This window comes from Myxocyprinus asiaticus, chromosome 12 (genome assembly GCF_019703515.2).
Source record: "Myxocyprinus asiaticus isolate MX2 ecotype Aquarium Trade chromosome 12, UBuf_Myxa_2, whole genome shotgun sequence".
Taxonomy (NCBI): Eukaryota; Metazoa; Chordata; class Actinopteri; order Cypriniformes; family Catostomidae; genus Myxocyprinus; species Myxocyprinus asiaticus.
In genome coordinates, this window is record NC_059355.1 from 47921230 (window position 1) to 47937053 (window position 15824).

The following is a 15824-nucleotide window of genomic DNA, read 5'->3' on the forward strand; positions in this document are numbered from 1 at the left end:
CTTTTAAGTCCTCGTGGTCGCGTAGTGATTCGCCTCAATCCAGGTGGCGGAGGATGAATCCCAGCTGCCTCCGCGTCTGAGACCGTCAATCCGTGCATCTTATCACGTGGCTTGCTGAGCACGTTGCCACGGTGACATTGCGCGTGTGGAGGCTTCACGCCATCCACCGAGGCAACCACGCTCAACTCACCACACGCCCCACCGAGAGCGAACCACATTATAGCGACCACGAGGAGGTTACCCCATGTGACTCTACCCTTCCTAGCAACCGGGCCAATTTGGTTGCTTAGGAGACCTGGCTGGAGTCACTCAGCACGCCCTGGGATTCAAACTAGCGAGCTAGCGAACTCCAGGGGTGGTAGCCAGCGTATTTTACCACTGAGCTACCCAGGCCCCTGAATATAAGTTTTTAATCAATGTTTTCATAATCTGTTGTGCAGCACTTTACTTGACAAAAATAAGGCTAATTTTGTGTTTTGGATTATGACGTGAAGATCTTTTCTGAAACACTTAATTTGATTAAAAAAAATGCAGTGGTATTTTGACATATAATTTCAAATTTGATTTAAAGTTTTATGAATTCATTTGATTAGACACTATTTGATAATAAAATTGATTTTGATAATGAAATTGACTTTAAAATGGGGAATGGAAACAATTTGGGGGGAAAATGGAATTTAGATAAAACAATTAATGTAACAGATTTCATAGGGTGCTACTTAAAAAATGTTGAAGCAATGTTCACTTAATTGGGAAAATCTTCACGGAAACATGCAATTGTTTTAATGTATTATTTACATTGATACATTTAACTTTGTTAAATAGGCTAAAGGAGTGTTTTGTTTTGTTTTTTACCTTTTTTTAATGGTATCGAAATTGTTATTCTGTGAATCATGAAATTTTACTAGTATGGTACGACCACTGAAATTCTGGTATCGTGAAAGCCCCTAGTTACGACACACTTGACAACATTTGCGAATTGCATTATTAGTCAAACCTGGCACAATGCGTCTTGACGTGTTTTGAATAAACGCAAATGATTACAGATTTTCAGTGAATATTCCTCTTTTTGGTCTATTTCAAGTGAACTAATCCTTTAATTGGTTAATGAAGCATTTTGCCTTTTAATAGCATAAATGACCAATGCATTCTTACGTAAATTTTCCCATTTAAAGAATCGTTTTTACTGATTTACACACATTTGTTCCCATAGTGTTATGTGACTGTGGTTGTGTTTGTGTGTTTGTGTGTGTGCTTTTGTTGATACTCTCAAAATTCTTCAGGTATCTAGTCACATACAGGTGTTAGCACGGAAGAAAGTTCGAGAGTATCAAGCAGGTATAAAGGTAGGTTGAAAACACAACAGGGTTCTTCCTCTTTGGTTACATCTTCTTTCTCTTCTCTCTTCCTCTTTTTCTTTCCCTCGTCTTTCGCTTTTCTGTTCTGCAGGTTTCTAGCCATTTGCAGGTTCTTGCCCGGAGAAAATCTCGCGAGATACAGTCAAAGCTGAAGGTATGCGCTTTCCTGCGGGGTGGGGCTGGGTCTTAATAGCATCAGCCTTTTAAATTCGAGTTATCTTTTGGCTGAGAAAAATAGTCTTATTTTTAAATGAGCACTTATATCAGGTAAAGTGCTAAGGCAATCCAGACTTGTTTTGTGTAGTGCAGTGCTTGGCTTTTTGCGCTACTGTTTGTTATAAAGGCTATAAGTGCATGATTGGCCGTTCTGTAGAGCTGAGCTCTTTGCCTGTTGGCTTTCCTGATGCTCACTATTTCTTCAGTCTTCTTTTCTTTCAACCAGACTTGTCTGTCACCACTGTTCAGTTCTCTTCTTTAAATGCCGGATGACACAATCATGTGAATTAGTGGCTGACCGAAATGCCAATATATGGGTGTTCCTTCAATTTGTTCAATTTTATCACTGTGGAAATTAAAAAATCAAGTCTCGTTAAAGCATTTTTCACACTTTTTTAAATATGTCTTTGATGTCTTTAATTTTCATCACATCTCAAATTCTGTATTTTTTAAAGGTGCAATATGTAACATTTTTCATGTAATATTCGCCTTTTTTTCACCAATGTGTGTACGGCTTGTAACGCAACTTAAAAAATGAGCCCTTCCCAGACTTCCTAGGTTGCCTATTAAAGCCTGTTGACTGATTTTCATGCGAAGGGAGCGGGTCACTTTTGCCGGGAAAATCCAAAGGATGTGACGTTTATGCGCGCTCCCGAGAGCCTTGCCTCAGACAGTAGCTTCTCTTCCGCTATTCAACGGCGACAACAGACAGTCTGCAACACTAGGTAACGTTATCTTAGAGATGGAATCCAGCAAAAGTCCAGCTCCCAGCACAACACTGACTCCTAAACAAACTCCGAGTAAGCCAAAAAAAAAAAACATTTATCTACTGAATCCTGTCTGGCTAAACGGGAACGTGATCGTGGTCGAGCGAAAACTAGAGTGAACATCGGCAGGGCATTTGATTCCTGGAGGGACCTTCGTTCGGTTTTGGGGATCAAAAACAACCCTGAATTGGCGTTCTTCTTATTGGACAGGTAAACTTACATAACTGCAAAACATGTAAAATATAGTGCCATAAGGATTGATCTGTGTCATTTTAGCTAACTTGATCTTGCCTGCTAACGCTGACGAATTGCAAGCTACCTTGCTTCATACTTTCAAATAATTTCAACGATCTTTTCTTTATACTAAAATCAGGTATGCTAATTCACAGTAACTGACATAATGTTAATCTGTAATTATTCAGCAAGGTAAACTACAATAACACATGAAATGTGATAATGCAGAAAGACTCATTCATTCTGTATAACCACGTAACTTGGTTATACAGAAAATATATACAATCTATAATTATAAAACAATAGCGCATCGATATAGTATCAAAATAACAGTTGTGATTGAATCACATCAGTACTGAATTGTCAGCATATTTATAATGTACAGTCTATTTTATAAACAGCTACTGTCATCATCCACCAAATTTAGCTAACAGCTATTGATAAAGCTGGCTAACTAGCTAATGCCGACATAGGCTATCGTATAAATGCAGTCAGTGTATCATGCAAAGAAAAGTGATCGCGATACTGTAGTTTTGAAGTATAGTCAGACCTATATCCACACTTTGTTTTAGCCCTGTTCCAGCACTGGAGAGTCAAATATAATATACAGCCTCAAAGTTTGTAGTAAAACAATCATAACTGTGTAATTTTAATTACGCTACCTCATCTGTCAGCATGATGTCGGTGAATCATGTTCAGCCTCTTTGTACGTTACATCATTGTTTTGGTCGATGTGTGTGCACGAGCGTGAGCAGCAGGTAGCTGGCTGCAGTTCACTTACCGGCCACAGGTGTCATTAATAATAAGGGTTTCTGAATCTTACATACTGCACCTTTAATAAACTTCTATGGTGGAAATGACGCAGATGGAAATGACACTGACATGTTTTTGAAATAAAATGACAGACTCCTTTGCCTTGTTTAGGCTAATTCCATAGCTAACATTTGATGTATCCTAAATACACACATTGAGATAATATTTTCACACATTTTGCATTATTTGGCAGAATTAAAGCTTGATTGGAAATGACACCCAGTAAAAATATTCTGCTCTCAAGTGATATTTCCCATGATTTTTCTTTATTTTCTTCAAACATCACTTGTCTCATATTTCATCTCAAGCATGCTCTTCACTGACACTTTTGTCTACTTGGTTAACAAGTACACTGACTTCTGAAAAAACTTTTATCAGGGTCAAAATTGTTTGATTTCTAATTGATAGAAATCATTTTCACTCAACAGATATTGAAATGTTTATTCACTTTTTGCTTGGATTATAACAGTTTTAAACATGTACTAATTTGTATTTTATAATGAATTTTCCTAGTTCAATATTAAAAGTCTGGGTCAGTGACAAGGATAAAACAGTGAAATCTATACATAAAAGGCATTTGAAAAGTACCAACAATAAATGATGAAGGCCTGTTAAAAAGTTTCCAAGTCAGTTGTAATGTGCCCTTCATTTAACAAAAAGAAACAAGTTCAAATCTGTTAAGCCCCATTCACACATGCAGTGTATTTATTGCTTGACGTCGCAGGTCTCTGTATTATAAAGTCGCAAGTGGGCGTTCCTACTGCTTACTCTAGTGTTATTAGTGGACTGCATGTCTGTCCTTATCTTTATTAAATCCTATCACAGATGAGACATATTGCTGGTACAACTAAGATTTCATTCTAATTTGACAAGGAATTAGTTTTCTTGTTGCTACAAATTAACATTCTGCAGTGGAGAGTGTTATATAAAATTCAGCAGTGCTCAGTGCATTAAATCATTAACCAGATGAACGATCTATCAATGTCGAAATCTATGACTCAAAAGTCTATGACTTCACGCATCATTTTTATTAACTCTATATATCAGGGGTCTTAGACCACCGGCCCACAGGCTAAATACGGCCTGCCAGAAAGTTTCATACGGCCAGCATTAATGTTAATAGTTTATCCGTCGATGTGACGGGCGTTCAGGTGACAGCTGCTCCGTTTCTATTTTTGATGTGCTGTACAGCTACTCAAGTCACTTATTTTGCCTGTCCAACTGAACTAAAATGATTTAATTTTCAAATATGTTATGTCCTTATAGGCCTATATTTAAATAATGTCTCCCCATTACATCAAATCAGCTCGTGATGTTTCTCGACTCTCGTCTCTAAATGGGACTGCTACTTCCAATGGGTCTGCCGTTCTCATGAAATACAATATCAGGTGTCATTACTCCACTAAACGGTAGCTGTGAGGGAGAGATAAGTCACTCAACTCCGAAAACATCTGTCCACCACCATGCATCAATAACTGGCTATAACTGCACCAATAACCAAAACAATTCACTGGCGTGCTCCACCTCTGCATCAGTCCACAGCACCACGTCAGAATTAATATTTCGTTGTGAAATTTAGGGTGACCAAACGTACTCTTTTTCACAGACATGTCTTCTTTTTCGGACATGAAAAAAGCCTCTGGAGACACGGAGGCAACTGAGATTCGTCCTCGGCCACCCGGATTGAGGCTAGTCACTACGCCACCACAAGGACTTAGAGTGCATTGGGAATTGGGCATTCCAAATTGGGGAGAAAAAATAAAATAAAATTATGCGTTGGACAGTTCTTAACCTAATTCCAGTGATTTCAGCTGATCTCCTTAGTTGTTTTCTTTGCTTGATGCAGGCCAATACTTTGCCCCTTCTGAAACACAGTAACATCTTTTTCACAACCACGAGATCCTTCTTCCGACATGGTTGTTTAAGAAATGAGGCTACACACTGCATCAGTTAGGGTTAAAAGAATTGTTGCAAGCTGAAACATATTAATCACTGGAATAATGATCCAGTCATAGGCTCTTAAGTATCTGCTTTAAGTCCAAACGGCAAATTCTTTTTGGCCAGGCAGTGTGTGTGTGTGTGTGTGTGTGTGTGTGTGTGTGTATGTATATATATATATATATATATATATATATATATATATATATATATATATATACACAGACACACACACAGTACTGTGCAAAAGTTTTATGCACTTGTGAATAATGTTGCATAGTGAGGATGTCTTCAAAAATAATGACATTAATAGTTTTCATTGATCACTTAATGTCATACAAAGTCCAGTAAACATAAAAAGCTAAATCATTAATCAGTGTGACCACCTCTGCCTTTAAAACAGCACCAATTCTCCAAGGTACACCTGGACACAGTTTTCTTGGTTGTTGGCAGATAGAATGTTTCAAGCTTCTTGGAGAATTCACCACAGTTCTTCTATCTATTTAATCTGTCTCAATTGCTTCTGTCTCTTTATGTAACCCCAGACTGACTCGATGTTCAGCGGGGGGCTTTGTGGGGACCATGACATCTGGAGTGTGTGTGTGTGTGTGTGTGTGTGTATGTATATATATATATATATATATATATATATATATATATATATATATATATATATATACACACACACACACACACACACACACACACACACACACACACACACACACACACACACACACCGATCAGCCACAACATTAAAACCACCTGCCTAATATTGTGTAGGTCCTCCTCGTGCCGCTAAAACAGCGCCAACCCGCATCTCAGAATAGCATTCTGAGATGATATTCTTCTCACCACAGTTGTACGGAGTGGTTATCTGAGTTACCGTAGACTTTGTCAGTTCAAAGCAGTCTGGCCATTCTCCGTTGACCTCTCTCATCAACAAGGTGTTTCAGTCCACAGAACTGCCGCTCACTGGATGTTTTTTGTTTTTGGCAGCATTCTGATTGGTGCCAGACGGGCTGGTTTGAGTATTTCTGTAACTGCTGATCTCCTGGGATTTTCACACACAACAGTCTCTAGAATTTACTCAGAATGCTGCCAAAAACAAAAAACATCCAGTGAGCGGCAGTTCTGTGGTCAGAAACGCCTTGTTGATGAGAGAGGTCAACAGAGAATGGCCAGACTGGTTTGAATTGACAAAGTCTACGGTAACTCAGATAACCGCTCTGTACAATTGTGGTGAGAAGAATGTGTTTACGGCACGAGGGGGACTTGTATAATATTAGGCAGGTGGTTTTAATGTTGTGGCTGATCGGTGTGTGTGTGTGTGTGTGTGTGTGTGTACACACACACACACACACACACACTGGCAACCAAAAGTTTGGAATAATGTACATATTGGTACTTTTATTCACCAAAATGCCATTCAACTGATTACAAATAGTCAGGACATTAATAACGTGAAAAATTACTATTACAATTTGGAAAAAAAAAAACTACTTCAAAGAGTTCTCATCAAAATATCCCCCACATGCGGCAATAACAGCTTTGCTTAGCTGTCATTTTGTCCAGATACCACACTTCCTGTAGCACTTGCCATAGATGTGGCTGTCTTGTTGGGCACTTCTCACGCACCTTACAGTCTAGCTGATCCCACAAAAGCTCAATGGGGTTAAGATCCATAACACTCTTTTCCAATTATCTGTTGTCCAATGTCTGTGTTTCTTTGCCCACTCTAACCTTTTCTTTTTGTTTTTCTGTTTCAAAAGTGGCTTTTTCTTTGCAATTCTTCCCATAAGGCCTGCACCCCTGAGTCTTCTCTTTACTGTTGTACATGAAACTGGTGTTGAGCGGGTAGAATTCAATGAAGCTGTCAGCTGAGGACATGTGAGGCGTCTATTTCTCAAACTAGAGACTCTGATGTACTTATCCTCTTGTTTAGTTGTACATCTGGTCTTCCACATCTCTTTCTGTCCTTGTTAGAGCCAGTTGTCCTTTGTCTTTGAAGACTGTAGTGTACACCTTTGTATGAAATCTTCAGTTTTGTGGCAATTTCAAGCATTGTATAGCCTTTATTCCTCAAAACAATGATTGAATGATGAGTTTCTAGAGAAAGCTGTTTCTTTTTTGCCATTTTTGACCTAATATTGACCTTAAGACATGCCAGTCTATTGCATACTGTGGCAACTCAAAACAAACACAAAGACAATGTTCAAAGACAATGCCGTCTAGATTTGATCAAAAATGACTTTTTTTAAATAGTGATGGTGCTGTTTTTTACATCAGTAATGTCCTGACTATACTTTGTGATCAGTTGATTGCCACTTATTCCAATATTTGACAATATTTTTATTTGGAATTTGGGAGAAATGTTGTCAGTACTTTATAGAATAAAAAACAACAATGTTCATTTTACTCACATACCTAAAAATTGTAAATCCAGAGAAACTGATAATTTTGCAATGGTTTCTTAATTTTTTCCATATGTATGAACTGTTCAACTGGCACTCGATCAAGAACACCACCTGGCTAGTGGCTCCCGGTTAATTTAGTATATGCTATAATATATAATATATATACATGGTTACAGACAAATCATATAGAACAGTGTAATCGCTCAAAGAATCTTCTACTGCAATCAACGCCATTGTCTCACAGGAGACAGATGACGTGAGCTCCACATAGTCTTCACTCCTATTGGCTGTCACTGCCAAAAGTCGCTTCTTGTTTGCATTAAGTTAAACTTTTCTCAACTTTTTGAAGTCGCTGGACATGCCCACATAGTTCCCAGAACTCACCAGCTCTCATTGAAAATTAGTGTGATCAGGTCGCTTTGTCATTGGAAGATGCTGCATCTGTGAATGGGCCTTTTGTTTTAATTAAAATCAACCACTTTGACAGAAAAGTGCCTAAAGTTGTTGAAACATCCATATGTATATAACAGTTTAATGATGGCAAGCAATATGTACTCAAAATTGTTGAATTCTACATTTTAAGAATAATTTCTCAAATTTCTGACTTTTCATTGATACATCTGTGTATAGATTTTGGAACTGATAAGAAGTAGAGATACCACAAGGACAATAATTATTTTAAAACAGTCAAATATAAGCCAGTTAAAAAGCCTGGACGATATATCAGTATATCACTACTGAGACTTTGTTTTTACCATTTTTTTAATTGTGTATAAAGTGATTTTAAATCTTTCTTGCGCAAATTTGGGAAACATATTGGATTATTTTAGTCAAACATACATTCTGGACATAATATTTAACATTTACAATAATGGCCAGCCAGCAATTTGTTTCTGAAAAGTAGGATGCCAGAGAAAAGCGTCATTAATATTCATGAAGAAAGACATACCTGATTGGATGAATAAGTGCTACCTGTTTGGTCTGAGAAACAATAACCCAACCCTAACCTACCCTAACTAACCATGTAACACTTTCCTCATAAATATAAACAATTCTTCCCTTGCCATCCTTCCTTTCAGAAATCCAGGTGAAATGTTCAACCTTGTTGCATTTTAAATGGTAGTGTATGGCGCCCCCTGCCAGTGTATACTTTGAGAACAAGACACTGCATAAAATGCACTCTAGAAAGTTCACATGGTTTTCTTAAGCCTGTTTGCCTATAACTCTACTTTTGGGTGAGGTACATGATTAAACACTGCAGAGTACTTGTTTATATGTCTAACTATGGCAATTTTCGCCCAACAGACTGTTAAAAGATAAAAAAAAAAACGTTTCCACACTTAAATACCACATTAAGTTCTGAAAGCAGTTCAAAAATATGCTTATATACAGTAATATCATAGAATTTTACAGACTAGAATTGACTGTGACTAATTCATATGTTTTACATACATGCAAAAAACATTTATGTCAGTTGTAAGATAGGTTTAATAATGCAGCTCACAATATTGCACTAATGGTCTCTCTTTCTTTTGATTTAGGCCATGAACTTGGTAAGTGTGGATTTGTATTATGCAAATTCTTGTTTACAGTTTATTTTCGCTTCGCTTTTCTTGGCTGTCCTGCACAGGTTCAGCTTTTTATCCAGCACTGCCATTATAAATCCCTCTTTTTCTTGCCCTGTGGTGTGCATAAATTGCTTATAATTCTTATGTCAATAATATGCCCGGGCGTTTTGGTCTCTGAAGTTTCCATGTTGCCCCTCTTTAGTTTTATAATGTATGTGGAGGCCAGCTAGATGTTACATACTCAGCCTCTGGAAAACTGGAATGTCATTTTAAACATTTGGTGAAATTCAGCTTTCATTTCTGGGGTGTTTTTCATGGGGGTAATGTCAAATTCTTTAAGAAGGAACTTGGCCATGTTTTCATTAAATGTCTGGCCTGGTTGGCTGGTGTACTTAAAGCTGAATTGGAAATGTATGGTGTTTTTGGATGAAGGCAAAATGTTTTTGTTAGAATGTCTGTCCTGTATTAGAGCTTTGTGATTATGGGTTTATGATTATTTAAACATATTTTATTAGTATAAAATTATAATTAAGGCTGTCGATTTAAAGTGTTAATTCACTGCAGTTAATTATATAAAAAATAATGTGTTAAATTGTGTGCAATTAATCATGTCCCCAGACCATAATAAGGAATATTCCTACTACCTGCTTGAAGTGCCACCTGTTTTCAGCAGGGGGCAGTAAGCAAAGCTCCAGCTGAAAAGGCAACATGCAGCTGTACAGACACTAGCGACAGGACAAGATGAGAATGCGTTCTTGCGTACAAACACAGCTGGATGGAGCACAATTTTGAATGTGTGCATCTCGAGATGTTTTTTTTTAAAGTTTCAAACGACGTTTAGTGTAACAGAAACCTAAAACTGCTGTTTATGATGCGACACAACCAAAGTGAGATGCTCAAAGGGTCTGTCTCATGCATGATGCATCCTTGAAAAGCCCTTATTATGAATCTATTTTGGACAGATTGACGAATGCAATCATAAAAATGGATTGCTGTGGACTGTAGGCCATTGATAGGCTTCTGTTCAATAGTATAGAAATAAACAGTATATTGCCTTCTACACTCAAAAAATTATAATTTTAAGATTTACACATTTAATTACAAGATTTAATTTCATAACAAAATTCCATCAAATTTAATTGAGTAATCTTTAACAAAAAAATAAAATAAAAAATATTTTATTTTATTAATTAAACACAAATCAATCTGATGGATTTTATGAAATTTAAATGCGTAAATCTTAAAAATAGTCTTTTTATTTTTTTATGGAAAGCCACTTTGTGTTGTCTTATCAATGCTTTACTTGTCTGCCACAATAATGTAATGCACTCTAATTATCGGAATTATTTATAATTATTTGAATGTAACTGTCTAATTTTTTTAACATTTCTATTTTGAGTAATTAATTAAGGGCCTTTCTCAGCAAATATTTATATATGTGATTAATTGTAATTAATTTGATTAATTAATTGGCATATCATGTAATTTGATTACAACTGTAAATTGATTGACAGCCCTAATTATAACATACATGATTATATATATTTTCAACCTTTTGACAATATTCAATATACTACATTTGGATATTTATGTATTTACATTTGTTCTGAATTGTCTTTGATTTCCTTTCATCATTTCAGACAAACAGCTATTGTAGCCAAGTAGATTCCAAATGTTTATTCAAGAAGTAAAATACTAATCATTGATGATTTTTCTTTTTTTTTTTTTTTTTATCATTTCCATTTATATGCACTGACATTATACATAGTAATAAACAATAACATTTACATATACTGTATTGTTATTAAATGCCATATGGGACTAATGTTATCATGTTTGAGTGATAGTACAAATCGTTGAAGTGAACAGTTTGAACTGATTTACGGGAATTAATCAAATTTAACTCTTACACCATTTTTGCTTCTGAGGTTCAGATCAGAGATGTTTGCTATTAAATAATTGTTATCAGTTGGATTCCTTTGCTGCTTTAGCTTTTTCCTTTTTTCATGAAAATGGAATACCAGAGATGCGTACATGGCACATTTTCCAATTTTGTTTCAAGGTTGTTGTTTTTTTATTTTTATTTTTATATGAGACACTTCACATGCTTAACATCAAACTACATAATTACTGCTTATCAGAATGACTACATAATTCTCTGTGATCCACTGGATGCTCTCTGATTTCCTTTTTTAAAAGCATTTTCACTTCCTCTGCTTGGATCTTTTGCTTTATCATAACCAGTCTGCTGCTTTGCATTGTTAGAACAGTCTGCGCTCTGTCATTAACACTATTTGTTGCTTTGCTTTGTCTGTGTACTTTATGTGATTCTGGAATATTCTTCTCACCTGTGTCTCTCCTTAGGATCAAGCGTCCAAAGACAAGGCTCTCCAGAACATGGCGGCGCTCTCCTCGGCTCAGATCGTGTCTCCCCGTCTCATGAAGACTCCGCCTCTTCCACCTCTGCCGCAGTCCCCTTACCCCCCTAGTGCACGGGTGAGATTTCCACGCTGTCAGATCCTGATTATAGAAGTATTCCATCTCCAGTGCAACTTTGACAGCATCTGTGACATGCTGTCAATTACAACAGAAAAATAATTGGCACCTGTCCATCAGTTAAAAAAAACAAAAAACAAACGAGAAACAATTTACGATAACAAACAAACAGTATCGGGTACATTTCTTCTGAAATGTAATCTGGTACTGGTTAAAAATTACACAACTGAAATTGTAATCAGTCACATAATCTAATCTGATTACTTTTGGATTAGTTATTACATTTATTTTTATGAGATTCTAATTTTAAGTGTATTGAGTACCGATGTACACTTCTTACATTAGTAAACATGAAATCAAATCTTTTGCGTTACTATAACCTTTTTTTTTTTTCAAGACACCGTCTGCTCGAGCAGTGCTCCTGTTAATGTTTAATCTGTAGTTCTCTGTTGTGTTGTGAGGACTTTGATAGTGTTGTGCAATAAGATGTTATCATTATTTAGCCTGTTTATTTCTTCCATAATTGACAGGTATCCATTCGAAGGGTTGTGCTTTTCGTCCATATATTTTCAAAAAACGCATCAGATCTGATCTAGTAGACAAGACCCTAATCCAGCTAAATTAAACGGTTTAATAGAGACCGACAAGTTATTCAGAAGTATTTTTGCACATCCCTGCAATCAACATCAGGCTATAGATGCTGTCTATAGAGAGAAAGTTGTATTTAACGTGTAATATTCTCATAAGTACTGAACCAATTACCCAATGACCCCGTTTACAACTGGTATTAAGATGCGTCTCGGGTGATCCGCTCACATGTGGTCAGGAGAGACACTTCGTTGTATACACCTGGTTGCTTAAATGCATCTCCTGTGACCACTTGTGTTCGGATTTCGTGGGGAGGGTCTTTAATTTTTAATAACTGACGTGCTGTTTCTCCCAGATGCATCTAACATTTAATCTAGGAACAAATGCAACATTTAGAGCAGAATTCGCAGTTATTTTAGTGGAGTACTTGAGCTTCAAATGTGTGTGCTTGTCATCTGTGTCACTGCATGTTAATATCAAACACACTAAAGATGATCTGTGAAGTTCTGTTGCTTGTATGTGTATCCGCTTTTTCAAATTTTCTGGTCGGACGGTTATTTCCTTTTAAAGCTGCTCATAACCGATAAAGTTTAAACTCTTGTTGTAATGCAGCGGTTGATTGACAGGTGAGGGGTGGTGCTTCACTGCTGTTTGGGACACATCAGAATGGATTGGGGTTTACACCTCAAATGCAATGTGGTCACTTGCTTTTTGGCTACTTCGTTTGTGGTTTTTGTGATCCGATCACAAAGTTTTAGACCTCGTTTAGACATGGATTTAGCGCTGACTACATGTGATCAGATCACCTGAAATGCATCTTAATACCAGGTGTAAACGAGGTCATAGATGCCATTTAATTGGTTCATTCCCTCCTCTGTTTTTCAGTTCTGGCCGACCCCCATTCCAGGTCAACCTGGACCCTCTCAGGAGTGAGTAACTTTTGACTTTTAATTTTTTTTAAAGTGTGACAGGGTTACAGTCGTTTCTAACAAATCCTGAACACTTTTGCAGCATCAAGCCATTTGCACAAGCCCCTTACCCAAACCTGTCGGGACCTGTTCAGCCCCCTTTATCTTGTAAGTATCCTAGAGTAAATATCAGTTCGGAATGACATACTACTTTTATACAATGTATACTGCACACAGTATTTAGGCTTTTGCTCAACTTGAAAATGGAAATTCCATTCCAGTGTGATGACTGAACGGAAGTAATATCAACATCTCCTTTATGACTCGAGACATTTTATTTACAAAATTGGATTTAAAAAAATGCTAAATAAAAAATGCTAAATAAAAAAAAAATTACAGTAATAATGAAATAAATATTTATTTCCAATGTGGCCATCCCTCGCTGAATTAAACCAAAATTGTGAAGCAATGTGACAATAATTTAGTATGACAATACAAACATAATAAAATAGATGGCTGTACATACTATGCAATCTCTACTTCCCCTTTTCTTCTATTTCCTCGGCTGTCTCACTAGCGCCCCCTTGTGTTCGTCCTCATCCAGCATATGAGCCTCTGGCGCCTCCTCTCCCCCCGGCTGCCACCGCAGTGCCCGTGTGGCAGGATCGCACCATTGCCTCCTCCAAACTTCGTCTGCTGGAGTACTCCGCCTTCATGGAAGTCCCACAAGACCAGGACTCTGTGAGTACAGACTAGAGACCGACTGATTTGTGTTGTTTTTAATGGCCAACGGAAATGAGTACTGGAGAAGCGTCACCTGCAACTCAAAAGCTAAAAGCATCGTCAGTAACTTGGAATGGTTTTGAATTCATTAGATGTCACGTTGCTGACACCATACTGTTAATGATGTACCATCCAATCTACACTGCAAGCAAGCAACCTTGTGTGACAAAACTAGAACGGTCCTATTCGAATCATTGTAGATTGACTACAGCGCAAGTGAGCGACAATTTGGAGACATTACACACTATAGACATGGAAATTAATAATCGACAGTGGAGCACAACAGTCTGGTTCCGGGAGACAAAATTGCATTCATTTTTACCATAAGGGAAATTATTATTAATGATAACTTGTAAACCTTTAAAGGTTGTTTATCGATGATATGTGCTTCTGTTGAAGCCATCAGTCTGTGTTATTTCAACTTCATATATTTTCTTTTTAAATTGTGTTTAATAGCGGTGAAGAACTGCTAATTCCTGGTGTAGAACTACTGTACACTACCCATGATCCTGAGGGGGAAAACCCACCAATCAGAGAATCAAGGCCAACAAACCACACCAAAAGAGCTCTGCAGCTACCGCCAAGGCGATCTCCCTACACTCTCAAACTACTTATATATTTGTATAGATCTGAATATTTTGCAATATACTTCAAAGATATTGATTCTGTATTTATAATGAGCAACTTAAAATCAATAATTTTATATTTTCCCATCGTTTTTTATTTGATTGTCATCCGCAAAGCTTCTTGGGATTGTAGTTCATTTCCTCATTAAAGAAGTTAAGTACACAATCTTGTACCTTTGTCTTTTTTTCTTCTTTTTTTTTATTTTCTCCCCAATTTGGAATGCCCAATTCCCAATGTGCTCCAAGTCCTCGTGGTGGTGTAGTGACTCCCCTCAATCCGGGTGGCGGAGGACGAATCTCCGTTATCTCTGCGTCTGAGACCTTCAGTCCACGCATCTTGTCATGTGGCTTGTTGACCGCGTTACCACGGAGACATAGCGTGTGTGGAGGCCCACGCTATCCTCCGCGGCATTCACACACTACTCGCCACGCGCCCTACCGAGAGCGAGGACCATATTATAGCGACCACGAGGAGGTTACCCCATGTGACTCTACCCTCCCTAGCAACCGGGCCAATTTGGTTGCTTAGGAGACCTGGCTGGAGTCACTCAGCATGACCTGGATTTGAACTCACGACTCAGGCCCTGTACCTTTGTCTTTTTGTCCAATTTTCAAATTCTTTTTTGCTTCAATTCCAAGTTTGTAATGTTGTGATTCACTTCGGAGCTGGTTGGTTTGGTTCATAGCTTAGAACTCTTTTATAAAGGATTAAATGAAATCACTATGGAAGAAAATAAATTAATTTGCCGGAACCAAGATGACTGAAAAAGTGAGAAGGCACTGTTGCGTGCTGTTATGATTTTTGTCATAAATATGCAGCTCTACTGGCTAATAAAATGCCAGTATAGCTGATGAAATGCAGACCAGCAAATGAAATGCATGCATTTCTTACATATGCTAAAATTAAATGCAGAAATTTATTTTACACAATATTTGCTCAAAATTCACACAACTATTTTAAAACTGGGAAGGTGACAGGAGGGATGTAACATATTAGCAGTGGACTTCTAGATTAATGTAGTCCATTCATTCATTCATTCATTTATTTATTCATTTACCTATTTTTAATTCTCCAATGCGTCAAAAGACAGACGTAGCACAGGCTATATAGT

At 37.3% G+C, this 15824-nt stretch overlaps 2 protein-coding genes across 7 annotated transcripts in view; one reads left to right on the plus strand and one right to left on the minus strand.

Moving 5' to 3' along the window:
* The window catches only part of tead3b (TEA domain family member 3 b), a 59350-nt gene that overhangs the window by 36571 nt on the left and 6955 nt on the right, over positions 1 to 15824 (plus strand). The window contains exons 3-8 of one of the 5 annotated variants that reach the window (XM_051711979.1): positions 1284 to 1346; positions 1450 to 1512; positions 11676 to 11807; positions 13281 to 13324; positions 13407 to 13471; positions 13908 to 14044. In XM_051711979.1, the coding sequence (XP_051567939.1) occupies positions 1284 to 1346; positions 1450 to 1512; positions 11676 to 11807; positions 13281 to 13324; positions 13407 to 13471; positions 13908 to 14044 (504 nt within the window). Of the gene's footprint in view, positions 1 to 1283; positions 1347 to 1449; positions 1513 to 11675; positions 11808 to 13280; positions 13325 to 13406; positions 13472 to 13880; positions 14045 to 15824 lie in introns of all 5 variants that reach the window. The other 4 variants (XM_051711975.1, XM_051711977.1, XM_051711976.1 and 1 more) reach the window with 4 other exon arrangements.
* The window catches only part of LOC127448955 (nuclear factor of activated T-cells, cytoplasmic 2-like), a 357327-nt gene continuing 347739 nt past the window's right edge, over positions 6237 to 15824 (minus strand). The window contains exon 12 of one of the 2 annotated variants that reach the window (XR_007898612.1): positions 6237 to 6257. The gene's annotated coding sequence lies outside the window, so the exon portion shown is untranslated. Of the gene's footprint in view, positions 6258 to 6714; positions 7352 to 15824 lie in introns of those variants that run through there. The other variant, XR_007898613.1, reaches the window with a different exon arrangement.